At 32.4% G+C, this 14,380-nt stretch overlaps 1 protein-coding gene across 3 annotated transcripts in view; it reads left to right on the forward strand.

Annotated features, from left to right (window-relative positions):
- Positions 1 to 14,380, forward strand: part of disc1 (DISC1 scaffold protein) — a 68,888-nt gene that overhangs the window by 31,144 nt on the left and 23,364 nt on the right. For all 3 annotated transcript variants that reach the window (XM_016458659.1, XM_016458650.1, XM_016458641.1), the window contains exons 8-9: positions 4,439 to 4,541; positions 5,978 to 6,166. In XM_016458659.1, coding sequence (XP_016314145.1) covers positions 4,439 to 4,541; positions 5,978 to 6,166 — 292 coding nt within the window. The remainder of the gene's footprint in view (positions 1 to 4,438; positions 4,542 to 5,977; positions 6,167 to 14,380) is intronic.

Below are 14,380 nucleotides of genomic sequence, written 5' to 3' on the forward strand. Positions count from 1 at the left end.
AATTATTTTTAAAACGTACACCGTTCAAACTAGGCTGCTTATGTTGAAGTGTTTGGGATGTGGCTTTTAATGATGACACCTTTTTTGTAATCAGGCTCTGAAAAAGTATATAAACATTTGGATATATATTTATCGGCCAACATATCGGTTATCGGCTTTCAAAAATAAAGAATTATCGGTTATCGGTATCGGCCAAAATGTTCATATCGGGGCATCCCTAGTGTCAATATATTGTCTTAAAGTGACAGACTGGCGCTTGGGCCATCAAAATGCAAATCTGCTCTTAATCTGAATAACGTTATAGCTTTAATAAGCATTAATCTATCAATACATACACTGAAAAGTATGCAGTGTTCATTTACATTTGATTACTTTTAGATTTATTTTGTTGGCTATTACTTACCTGAACAGTAATGTTAGTAGAACTTCACACAATGCAATGCACTCAACTTTCCAGTTTTTTTTTTTCCATTTCCAGTTTGATTAATGAACCGTAAATGATCTTAGACATTATTTTTAACTACTAATTTGATTATACTGGCCAAAATTATTTTTTATTTAATAAAATTCAACTAAAAATGTGAAATATCCATTCTGATAACTGGACATGCAACATAATAAGGTCATATGACAACAATGTAGCATTCTAACATTTACAAACATCAATCATTGTGTAATTTGTAATTTATTTTAGCAGCATATAACTTAATTTCTGGAAAATAAATCGCACCAGGTCAAAATTGCATTGTTGAGGGAAACAAATGCTTACATAACGCATCAGTATATAAGTCACATTTTATTGTTATCTTGAGAACAGACTAAAAGTAAAAACTTAAAAACATCTTCGTTACTTGAAATAGAATAAATGTTAACGGAAATAAAATAAAATATAAAAAACGTATTATTTCAACTAGTTTCCAAGGCAACATTTCTCATTTTCATTAATTTAACTTTATGTACTAAAATGCTAAAACGGAAATAAAAATGAATAAAAACTGTACAGACATATTAAAAACAATGAAACTAATAAACAAGGGTGTAGAATTTCATAGAGACGACATGTCCCTACCAAAATCCAGCGACTACTAAATTGTCCCTAGCAATAATTTTGATCAGACAATTAAATATATGTGTATGTAACCACTGTTGTTGTAATTTCGGCCACATCTGAAATAGGTCATACCACTGATATTACCTGAGAAGTTGAAGAAAATACACCAGAAAACTGCGAACATTTAATAGATGTGTGGAGTAAGAACAGATAAGAGAGCAGAAGTGTTTCAAACATACGAGCACAGTTCAACTGAATGATAAAGTTTACTCTCTTTAACTTTATGTTGTTCTGCTGTTTTGTGTTCATCTGCTGCTCCATTTGCTCTTTTCTCACAGTGACTATCACTCTGTAGACTAATACAATCAGATACAACAATAATTTCTCAAATATTTATTACAATATATACTGATAAACTGAACATTCACTTCAATGGTATGAGAGACTGGATGATTTCAGCTGATTTCCTATTGAACTGTCAGCATCTGAGCAGTGCTCAAACTATTTCAAATATAGTCAATTAAGCTACAAATTCGATCATAATGCACAATGTTTCCATCTGACATATTCAGAGTTCTGGCATGAAACTCTAGATGGCGCTCAATCTCAATCTGACCTAATGACATCATTATCACATGGCACAGCTGATTGGTTCTCTCCTGTATCGGTAGCCAATGAGCTCGCTGCTCAACATTCAAATATATGACTAGGGCTTGCCATAGCAGTAGGAGCTTGCTTCAGAAACCCTCCACCTTCCCCAGCTCCACCTGTATAGATCTGCTACGAGGTGATTCATATATGCTAGGGGGTTATTTCATGTATGTTATATTTGCAGCAGCAATATTTCTTACATACTAACAGCAGCATGTTGTGGATGTATTGGCAGTAGCAAGTCTCGGTACTTGCTCTGCCGCAGCAGTGTAGCAGATCTATTCCGCCAAGACCAAATACATTAACATTGTCATGTACATTACCATGCCAATCCGTCCGAGAGTTGTCATGACAGAAGTATTTTGAGCTGCAGCTTGTCATATTAATAGAGTGTTTTCACTAGTTCGCAGTAAACCGGTTTCATCACCTGAATATGTTCGTAGATTTGTGTTGGATGTTATCTTTGGAATGGAAATATGGATGTTTTATTTGTAAATATCATACTTTTTTCTCTTATTTCAGTTAATGTCATAAAACTACTCCGCTACGCCAGTAGTAGTGCTGACAGTGTCGTGTAAACATGACTGAAGACGAGAAAAGCGGAGGAACAGACGAACCGATTCAGTTTGAATCATTTACGCTGGAACCGATCCGATTCAAACTCATCATCCAAATTGATTCAAACGATCATTCAGTTCAAGCGATTCACAAGCAAAAACCAGATCAAAAGAGTCTTTTTCGAATTTCGACATCGCTTGTAATGATTTTAAAAAGCATGTATAGTCAGTGCTTGAAGTGGAAAAAAAGAACCCCCCTCCAAAAAAATAAATAAAAAATTTTCATAATTCCCAATGTATTTATATAGTGCCACAAGAAAGAAAGAAATAAAAAAAGAATTGTTTAGAGCACTTTTAATAAAAATTAGCACAAGTCAAGCTGGGATACCAAACAGGACCACAGGGAGATGCCAAAAGACCACTAAACCTGCTGCCTTGACCTGACTGTATATGTACAGATCCATTCAGAATGACTAAACCACTGACCACCATATAATCTAAAACACCTTCAGTCAGCATTCATTATAAAACACTCGTGCTTTTAAGCCAAATATACTCTGGACGTGAGTCTCCAGTTCCTGTTGCAGTGCATTGTGGTGTGTGTGAGTTAGTCAGCATGTGTCGCTCTCCCACGACAGTCATTGAGCTGCTTTCCTCCTGTGAGCAGCATGGGAAACTGGACACACAGTCATTTATCTGTGTGTGTGTGTGTGTGTGTGTGTGTGTGTGTGAACTGGTGTCCGGGATCGCTGTGTGTTTTCACCGCGGGTGGAGCTAAGAGGAGATGAGCTGCCTGAAAAATGGCACAGTGTGACTTTGCCCTCTGATGCACCATTATCTGATGGCAGAGCCGGCTGCAGCGCACAACCGCCTTCAGATCGAGAGGGCCAGTGTGTCGTCTGCTGTGGCATCTGGCCCATAATTACTGGCTTCCTGAATGCTCAGTGCTCAGTATTTTATTTTATTTTATATTTTATTTTATTTTATTTTATATTTTATTATTTTATTTGATTTTATTTTTTATTTTTTTAAATTTTATATTATTTTATTAAGATTTTCTTAAAAATAAAATCTATTTTATTTTATTTTTAAGATTTTCTTTAAAAAAGTTTGGCACAGATGTCGTATTTAAGATTTTTATTTTATTTATTTTTTGATATTCTCTTAACAAAAAAGTCTCTGTGGCACAAATGTACATTGTATTTAAGATTTTTATTTTATTTTATTTTTAAGATTTTCTTTAAAAAATTTGTGACACAAATGTATGTCGTATTTAAGATTTTATTTTATTTATGTTTAATATTCTCTTAACAAAAAAGTCTATGTGGCAAAAATGTACATTGTATTTAAGATTTTTATTTTATTTTATTTTATTTTTAAGATTTTCTTAAAAAAAAGTTTGTGGCAAAAACATTTTTTTTATTTTATTTTGTGTAAGATATTGTCTTAAAAACATTTATGTGGAACAAATGTATGTTGTATTTAAGAATTTTATTTTATTTTATTTTGAAGGTTCTCTTAACAAAAAGTTTATGTGGCACAAATTTATCTTGTATTTAAGATTTTTCTGTTACTCTATTATTTTATGTAAGATATTCTCTTTAAAAAGTTTGTGGCACAAATGTGTTGTATTTATTTTTGTTTTCTTTCCTTTTTTTTCCTTTCTGTAAGATATTATCTTAAAAATGTTTATGTGGCACAAATGTATGTTGTATTTAAGATTTTTATTTTATTTACAATGTTCTCTTGACAAAAAACGTTTGTGGCACAAATGTAATATGTATTTACGTGTTTTTTATTTTATTTTATATAAGTTATTCTCTTTAAAAAAAGATTTTTATTTTATTTGAGCTATAATAAATTTATATTTTATTTTCGATATTATTTTCATGTTATTTAAGAGCCTAAAACCTCTATGTAACCTCTACGTGCCCTTAGTCTTTTTAAGATTTAGTTTTCTACATGAATAAACATCTAAATATTAACAGCTGTCGTGCATTAGCATTCAGTATTCATGTCTCAATCTGAAGATGAGAGATGATGTGAAATGTGATGACCTAATGATGGAGGAAATGAAAAATGTGTCACATTTAAGTTTATTTTAACTCGCTTTAACCTCAGTAAGTTGAGTGACTGCTCTTTTCCTGCAGGTTTATAATCTCTGTTTCTCGTGGTTCAGGTGGTGATGGGTCAGAGACTGGGCTCTAGTCTGCGCCGGAAGGTCAGCGAGAGTGAAGCACAGCTGCTGTCCCTTCATGAGGCGAAGCTCGTGGCCATCTCAGGTACCTCTGCGCTCTTTCTGTGCTCATCTGAACCCGTCGCCTCCTGCGGCTGTTTCAAATGTCACTGTCACTTTGAGCTCGACAGCACTAGCCAATACAGACTGACAGGCTCAAAGAGTAAAGCCTTCCTCCACTGGGATGCTTACGTACTGCCTACACACACTAGCGTTCAGTTAGAATGCTTAATATTTTTAAAAGAAGTCTCTTCTGCTCACCAAGGCTGCATTTATTTGATCAAAAATTTAGTAAAATTGTGAAATATTATTACAAATCAAAATAGCTGTATTTTATTTAAATATCTGTTAAAATGTAATTTATTCCTGTGATGTAAAGCTGAATTTCAGCATCATTACTCCAGTCTTCAGTGTCACATGGTCTTCAGAAATCATTCTAATATGCTGATTTGCTGCTCAAGACACATTTCTGATTATTATCAGTGTTGAAAACTATGGAGGCTTATTTCTGCAACGGAATAAAAAAAAACAGTTTTTATCTCACTATTCTGACTTGTGAGATATAAACTCGGAATTCTGAAAAAAAAAAAAAAAAAATTTTTTTTATTCTATTTTATTTATTTTATTTTAGGTTCTTATTTTTTATGTTAGTTTAGTTTATTATTTAATTTAAAGTTCTCTTAAAAAGTTGTAGTCAAGCATGACTTTTTTCTCACACGTGCGAGTTTATATGTCACAATTGTTAGAAAAAAAGTCAGAATTGTGGCATATTACCTCAAAAAAGTCAGAATGATGAGATGAAAAGTAAGTTACCTTTTTATTTTTTTATTCTGTGCTTGTGCTGCTTAATGTTTTTGCAGAAACCGTGATACATTTTATTTTTCAGGATTCTCTGATGAACAGAAAGTTCAAAAGAACAGCATTTATTTGAAATAGAAATCTTTTGTAACATAATGTTTACGGTCACTTTTAATCAATTTAATGCATCCTTGCTGAATGAAAAAGTTAATTTTTCACAAAAAAATCCTACTAACCCCAATGTTTTGAACACTCGTATACTTTTATTTCGTAATTAATCATGTTTACTAAGTCAAGCATCACTATAACTATTACATATACTTCCCCAAACCCTAAGTATTAATCTTTTGCATACAACTCCAAATAGCACTTAGAAATACCTTAGCTACAACCTAGCAACTGCATAGCAACACCCTGGCAACCACCTAACAACTTGAAAAAAAAAAAATGTAGTAAAGATTTGACAGTGTCTCTTTTAAATCTCAGACTGCTTCTTAAATTGCATGCTATCTGTATTATTTAGTATGTGAGTTTTTAGTATGTCAATTCATAGTATGCTGAAAACAGTATGCAGTATAAATAGTTCTATTATTTCTGGTGGCTTTCTGAAATTTTAATGTTTCGGCGAATAGTTTTGCTGTTTTTCGTCTAATATTCTGCTTCTGTGTTTGGTTCTCGCCGCAGGAAATGACTTCAGCAGCGCGAAGGAACTGAAGGCAGAAATCAGGAGCGTGTACGGCGAGAGAGATCGTCTGGAGGGGCTGAAGAGGAAGCTGCAGGCACTGAGCACAGGAAGTGGACGGGATCTGAGCCGCATGAAGGAGCAACACAACCAGATCAAACTGGAGCTGCAGGAGAGAGAAGCCCAGTACGGTGAGTAACACGCAACACAGACGTCCGGCATTAATTAAGACCACTTTATTTCTGCTGACACAGGGGGGAGCCATTTCTTCATGGAGATCCAGAGACGTCTCAGCTGGAAATGTAGATGCTTTCTCTAGTTTTCTAGGTTTCAGTTTTGATTTATATAGAGAGGACATCTCTGTTCCTCACATTTGCTGTCAGTGTCTCTCTGAATCGTGCTTTCAGGCAAATAACACTATACATTGTCCCTTGATAGTGAATCCTTATTGTATAAGTATAATATGCAGCAGCTCTATTATTATTGATTATGTTGAATTATATATTAATATATTATATTAAAAATATGTTTGTAATATATGCATAATATTTTAATATGTGCATAAAGAGAATGAAAAAATATAATATAATATATATTAAAAAAACTTTTTTCGGAGCAATTTGTGCAATTTTGTACAATTAAAAATTTTTACAAAAGCGTATTACTGTAATAAATTAATTAAAATCATCCTATCCAGACACACACTTTATTTAAAATCAGCATGAATTAAATTCAGTGTACAAATATAATTTTTTTGCTTTTATCACATTAATGAAAATCCTCCTATCCAGATACATGATTTATTATTTATTTATTTATTTTTAAATCAGCGAATTCAATTCAGCGTATAAATACTGCTATAATGTATGAATACTTCAGAATTTATTTATTCATTTAGCTTTTTGATTTCAATAATGTTAATTATTCTGCAGGAGGCTTCATTTTTATTTTTATTTTTATTATTTATTTTTTTTTTACTTTTATCACAATAATGAAAACCATCCTGTCCAGATACATGATTTATTATTTATTTATTTATTTATATCTTGCAATTCTGACTTTCTCTCTCAGAAATGCGAGTTTACGTCTTGAAATTCAATTTATTTTTTCCAAAATTCTAGACACCTGACTGCAGTAGTAGTATAATTTTATTTAATGCCATGTCAGCATCTGGGGCTATTTTCATGGCAAAAACTCAATTACAAATAATGCAAATATCACATAAATACAACACAAAATTCTAAGAAGAAAAGTCTGAAAAAGGTCAGAATTGTGAGATAAAAAGTATACTTTTATAAACTTTTAAATAAAAAAAGTGTATTTTTTTTAATAAAAAGAATATATTTATATTTTTATTCAGTGGCAGAAATAAGTTTCCGTATGTTAGAGACATCGATTAACATACACTGATCATCTCTGGATGTGGTACAGTGATGGTAAATCCATGGTATTGTCTGAAAATAACATGGCCACCACCATAGCAAGTTGAAAAAATGTGTGCAAATATTCAAATCCTCATGGTATTATCAATCGCCAATAAACAGTGGTGCCAAGTCAAAAACAAATCTTCACTGCAAGTTAGCATTTCTTACGAATCACGGTTTGGTCCCTGAAGTTTGAGCTTTTTCTGCTCCGTTTAGTAATTGTTTTCTGAGGGTGAGATCATGATAACAGCTCTTTGTTTCTGCACAAGCATTTTAAAATACCATTTAATATGAGTAAATACATTCTTAATTATGCAAGCACAAACCCAACAGCAAACTAAAACCCCCACGTGACAAGTGATGCACGCAAACCCTTTTCCTTATGCCCAAAACAGTGATTTGATGGCAGTTATGTGGCAAATACATGTGTCAGCATGTTATTACGCGAGTGGGAAGACAGGCTAATAAGAGCCTATAGCAGGAGCAGCCCGTTCATGTCAAAGATCTTTTGTGTTCTGTATCATATTCGCCCGCTTTGCATATTTAGCATCAACGCTCAGGCTATCATTAGCTCACAATCTCTCTCATCCCGGCACAAAGACGCAGACCAGCCAAACTCTTTGTTGAGCAAAATGTGTGTGTCAAATTAAGCAGACGAGTGTAATCCCTCTAACGGCTGGCCTGATTCCCGTTGGCTGTCAGCCGCCATCTCCTCCTGTTGTTGGACGTGTAGGGAACCGAATAAATGACAGACCATCTCCCGCAATCTCCATCCTGCATATCCTCACGGGACGCCAGAGCCAAGCGGAGAAGATTTGAATGTGCATCTGGTTATTATCGCCAGCTAGTCAGATGATACCAGACCAGTTAATTTACACCAGTGACGTGAGCCAGACATTTCGACATCCTTTCAGTTTGTAAGCATTAAACACCGGGTGAATTTCACAAAACATGTCAACAGCATGTCTAGATCATATTGCACCTCAGAGACAAAAGGAAAAAATGAAGAAATTATAATTTGCATGAAGAAAATGAAGCCTATTGTATGATAATTCATATTTGTGAATATAAAATTAAATAAATGAATAGATTCTGAAGTATGCATTATGACAGTATTTGTGCAATTAATTTAATTCATGCTTATTTAAAAAAAATTGTGTGTCTACATAGAATGGTTTTAATTCATGAAAAAGAAGAAATTATATTTTGCATGAAGAAAATGATGCCTATTGTATGATAATTAACATTATTGAATATAAAATTAAATAAATAGATTCTGAAGTATACATTATGGCAGTATTTATACAATTAAATTCATGCTTATTTTAAATAAAAAAAGGTGCGTCTGCATAGGATGGTTTTCATTCATGTAAAAAAGATGAAGTTATATTTTGCATGAAGAAAATGAAAACTATTGTATGAATATTAATTAATATAAAACAGAAACAAACAAATAAATAAATTTTTATTTATACAGTAAGTATTGGTCCATTATGACAGTATTCTTACACTGAATTAAAGTGCCTCTATTATGGATTTTTGAAAATTACATTTCATGCAGTGTGTAATGCAGCTGTATGTGAATGTAAACAGTCTGCAAAGTTGTAAAGCTGAAAGTGCATCATAAATAAAGTTATTTTGTCTCAAAAGAAAGAGTCGACTCTGAACCGCTGAAACGAGTCGTTCCTTTTCTGACATGCGCTGTACGCAGTAGACCAATCACAACAGGGTCATCGGACCAATCAGAGCAGAGTAACATTATGCAAAGGAGGAGTTTGGAAAGATGAATCTTCGAACGAATCATTTGAGAGTCGTTGAGAAATAACGTAAAATTAAATGCATATTATAAGAAAATGAAAGTGTTTTTTGACCTTGCATGCATGTAAACCTGTTGTTGGGGACTCACAGAACCAAATTATGAATTTTTGACCTTGCATGCATGTAAACCTGTTGTTGGGGACTCACAGAACCAAATTATGAACCTTTCAAATAGCATAACAGAGGCACTTTAATTGTGACCCTGCAGCACAAAAGCAGTCTTAAGTCGCTGGGGTATATTTGTAGCAATAGCCAACAATACATTGTATGGGTCAAAATTATCAATTTTTCTTTTATGCCAAAAATCATTAGGATATTAAGTAAAGATCATGTTCCATGAAGATATTTAGTAAATTTCCTACTGTAAAAATATTTAAATTTTTTTGCACCCTCAGATTCCAGATTTTCAAATAGTTGTATCTCAGCCTGTCCTATCCTAACAAACCATACATCAATGGAAAGCTTATTTATTCAGCTTTCAGGTGATGTATAAATCCCAATTTTGAAAAATGTAGCCTTATGACTGGTTTTGTGGTCCAGGGTCACAATTTATACCGATTTTCAATTAAAAAAATTGTGTCTAGATAGAATGATTTTCATTAATGTTAAAAATGAAGCCTCTTGCAGGATAATTCATATTATTGAATATAAAAGACATAAAATCGCATTTCTGAGAAAAAGTCAGAATTGCAGATATACACTCGAGGAAAAACAAATTGTGAAATATAAACTCAGGGAAAAAAGTCTGGATTGTGAGATAAAAAGTCACAATTACCTTCTGAATATTTTTTTTCTGTGGCGGAAATAAGCTTCCATACTAACATGAGCTGGCTGCTTGTGTAAATTGCTTAGACTAGTCTTACAAGTTAGTTATCTATTTATTTATTTTTTTTAAGACGGATACATGAATACATCATAGATTGATCTAATTTGAATCTGAAAAGTGAGACTGATGTCTTGTCTAAGTAGTTTGACCAATAGCATGCAAACAATGTAGATAATCGTCCAATCGTGGCGTGCGAGAAGGCGGGATCTATGTTCGAAGCAATGCAAATACACACACATATGTGACCCTGGAGCACAAAAGCAGTCTCAAGTCGCCGGGGGATATTTGTAGCAATAGCCAAAAATACATTGTATGGGTCAAAATTATCGATTTTTCTTTTATGCCAAAAATCATTAGGACATTAAGTAAAGATCATGTTCCATGAAGATACTTTGTAAATTTCCTACTGTAAATATATCAAAACTTAATTTTTGATTAGTAATATGCATTGCTAAGAACTTAATTTGGACAACTTTAAAGATGATTTTCTCAATATTTTGATTTTTTTGCACCCTCAGATTCCAGATTTTCAAATAGTTGTATCTCGACCAAATATTGTTCGATCCTAACAAACCATACATCAATGGAAAGCTTATTTATTCAGCTTTCAGATTATGTATAAATCTCAATTTTTCAAAATTGACACTTAAGACTGGTTTTGTGGTCCAGGGTCACATATTATGTATGAGGACTGTAGAGAGAACGTCAATAGAAAAACAAAGCCAAAACCCAGACATTTCAGACAATTTAGAAATCAAAATGAGGACATATGGTCACCCTGGATAAGACAATTTATGTATGGAAAAGTCTTAATGTTGTTAAAGGGGACATCGGATGGAAAATTGACTTTTACATGCCTACAATGATAAAAATCCATTCACTCCTTTTTTTTTATCCCCCAAAAACCTAAACAGTCTCATTTATCAAGCCGTTTTGATTTTCTGAGCAGTGTGACATCATATTGTTCAGGCCTCTGGTTTATTGCTCAGGTAAAGAGGGTGTTGTTTTACACGACCATTAAGGAATTTTAACCAAAGTATGAATCATACCAACTTGTGGAAAATGGGCATCCGATGTCCCCTTTAAAGCCTGTTGCATAAGAGAGAGTGTAGAAAATGTTCTTTTTAGGGTGCAGAAGAACTTTATTCATGTTTATTGCTTTAGAAATGTCTATTCAAAAGCTGTATAATGTACCTTGTCAGTGAGTACCGTGGTGCAGTACCGTAGTAGCATCTGTAGTGACTGCTGAAGGTGCGAGTTGACAGGACTCGCTGTTTCAGACGAGACGCATGTGATACTGTTTACATCCATTAATGCTGTAGTGCTCCTGCTTCACTCAGATACCTCTATGAAGGTGCCTCGTTGTTGGGTGAAGTGTTTTGTCCATAGGAAGAGATAAAATTATAGGAGGAGTAAATGGAGCGGAGAATGTGAGCAGGTCACGGGAGGCTTTCAGAAATGAGGCTTTGTGTGTGTGTGTTTGCTGTGCTTCATCTCTGGGTTTCTGCAAAGATTCACTCACCAAAATAAACTCTAATGCATCTCTTTTTGTGCTCGCCACTCCTGAAGTGACAGACCTTTCATTTCTTATTGACGAGACTCGCTGTGTGCTGTTTCCTTCTTTAGTTTGCCAGGAAATTAGTGGGGATGTAAAGCGGTGTTATTTTAGTATCATTTATATAATATTATAGTTTTTATTAATATATTGATTATATAATAATAGTTTTTATTTTTATATTTTGCATTTTCATTTTAATCTGAAGGTTTTGGTAAATTTGTGTGTTTTTGTCATTTTTTTTAGTTTGTAGTTTTTTAATGTCTATAAATTTTTATTAATGTTTTGAATTAGTTTTTATTTTACTTTTTCATTAAAATTAAGTTAAAGTTTGGTCATTTTTGTGTTTTTGTAATTTTGTTTATTTGTTTTTTTTTAAACGTCTATAGTTTTTATTAATATTTTGAATTAGTATATAATTTTAAATTGTGTGGTTTAATTTTAATTTAAGTTAAGGCTTTGGTAAATTTGTGTTTTTGTCATTTTTAGGTTTTTTCGTTCTTAAGTTTTGGTAATTTTTATTTTATTTTTTTCAATTTTATTTGTATAGTATATATAGTTATTCATATTTTTAATTAATTCAATTTTTTGCATTTTTTTTGTTTAATTAAATATTTAATATGTAATATTTTTAATGAAAATTTTTAATGTAATCTTTTGGTGTGTGTTTCCCCCCCAATTTTATTAGTTTTTTTTTATGTATATGTAGTTATTTAATAAATAATTTGAAATGGTTTTCATTTTTATATTTTGTGTTTTCATTTTAATTTAAATTTAATATTTAAATTGATATTTTTTGTGTGTTTTTGTCATTTAATGTTTTTTTTTACATCTGTATAGTTTTTTATTAATTTTATTTCAGTTTTTGTAATTTTCATATTTAAAGTTAAAATGAAAATTGGATTGAATAAAAATGAAAAATAAATTAAAATAAATAAGTATATTAAATAAATAATATTTCAGCTCCTGGCCAAGTTGCAAAGGTCCCCCCCCCCCCCCCTTTTTTTTCTTTTTTTTTTTTTTTTTTTTTTTCCAGTTTTTTTATGGTTTTAGTTTTAGTTAATAATAATAATATTATTATTATTATTATTATTATTATATCACTAGTACTATATTGTCCTTGAAAATACCTCAAAAGGTCACGCAATGACCTTTTTGCCACTAGTTTAGCATATTGCTTTGAATTCAAAGCTCATTATTGTCAAACAGCACTAACAGCACACCTGGTTATGCTCATGGTTAGTGCTCAAGAGGTCAAGTTTGGATGCTCCTTGTAACCATGACAACAGTCTGTGCGTCTATAAGTGCTGACTAAGATGCTTTTGTGCATCTCTCTGCGTGCTGTTGTGCTGAAACTCAGAAACTCAGACAGAGGCCCATTAATCACATGCCGTCTCCTCTGACTCAATTAAAACGACAGGCTATTTCCTCTTATTGCACCAGCATTTCATGCCCACACATCTGCATCTGCACCGAAACACACGGCCGCAGGTGTAGCATCTGCTTTTGAGGCCTATTATTGCTGTAAAAGAGGCTTTGTGTTCTTTTACACATGGCAAATAATTACCAGCTTTCTCTGAATAAATGCATGCACTTTTTGCGATCATTAGCTCATGAGCGTCGTTCAGATGCATTAGCAGGATGTTTCTGTTTGTGTTCACATTACAATGGATGATAGTTTGATTCTCAAGTTGTCAGAAAAGTGCTAATTAATGAAGTCATTTCACTGCTCATACTATTTCTGCAGTATGAATACTGTATACAGTATGTAAATGTGGTTTGCATGGAATATTGTTTGCAAAAATGTGCAATATACAACAGCAAAGAGCACTTTGTATATTATACTGCATGATGCAAATCGCTCAACTTGACCTTCCATTTTAGGTTCAAATTAATATATTTTTAACATTTGATCAGGGTCCTAATTCAGTTTGATCAAATTTAAGGTCATAAAAAGGTTTAAATATCTTGAAATGGTATAAGAAATGTCTTAATTATCATTTTAAGAGGTCTTACATTTTGGGACGGAAAAACAGAAATCGTGATACAGCCTGATTTGATTATTAAACTTCAAAAGGCAATGTTTAAACTACATAAATATGAGCTCTGCTTGCTTATGGTCCACTTTTGAAGAATTATGACAGTGTTTATTCATGGTTTTTATGTTGTAATATGTTATAGATGGTTGAAAGAGTGCATATTTTTCCCTCATCTTTTTAAATGAGCAGCTGGAAGAAGCAAAGTGTAGGCATTTCAAAATAAGAGTCCCATAGTATTTGAGGCTTGTTTATAATTGAAAGCCCCACATTATTCTGGATATTATTTGTATTTTGGTTACACAACAAATGGTATCTGGCATTTAAATCTGCATTTATGCTTTTTTAATGCACATTATTGTCATATCAGCAAAATCCAATATTGAACGATCCTGTTATTCATATGTATTGATATATTAGTACATAAACATAAAATGTCAATGTGAACAGAACAAAACACATGTTTTGCAGTTGAATGTGTGCCTGTTTAATTACGTAAAATAATGATACATAATTTATTTTGAGATCGCATGGGTTTGTCCTGTATGGACATGTTTTTGCTTTAAATGTTAACTAAAATAAAATAAAATATTAAACAAAAAAAAACTAAAATTTATTTTATTGCAGCAACATTTATCATTTTCATTTAGTTTAACTTTTTTTTTAAACTTGAAGTACTAAAATAACTAAAAAATAAACTAAAATAAAAATGAACAAACACACACACACACACACACACACACACA

This window comes from Sinocyclocheilus anshuiensis, unplaced genomic scaffold (assembly GCF_001515605.1).
Source record: "Sinocyclocheilus anshuiensis isolate Anshui unplaced genomic scaffold, SAMN03320099.WGS_v1.1 scaffold665, whole genome shotgun sequence".
Lineage (NCBI taxonomy): Eukaryota > Metazoa > Chordata > Actinopteri > Cypriniformes > Cyprinidae > Sinocyclocheilus > Sinocyclocheilus anshuiensis.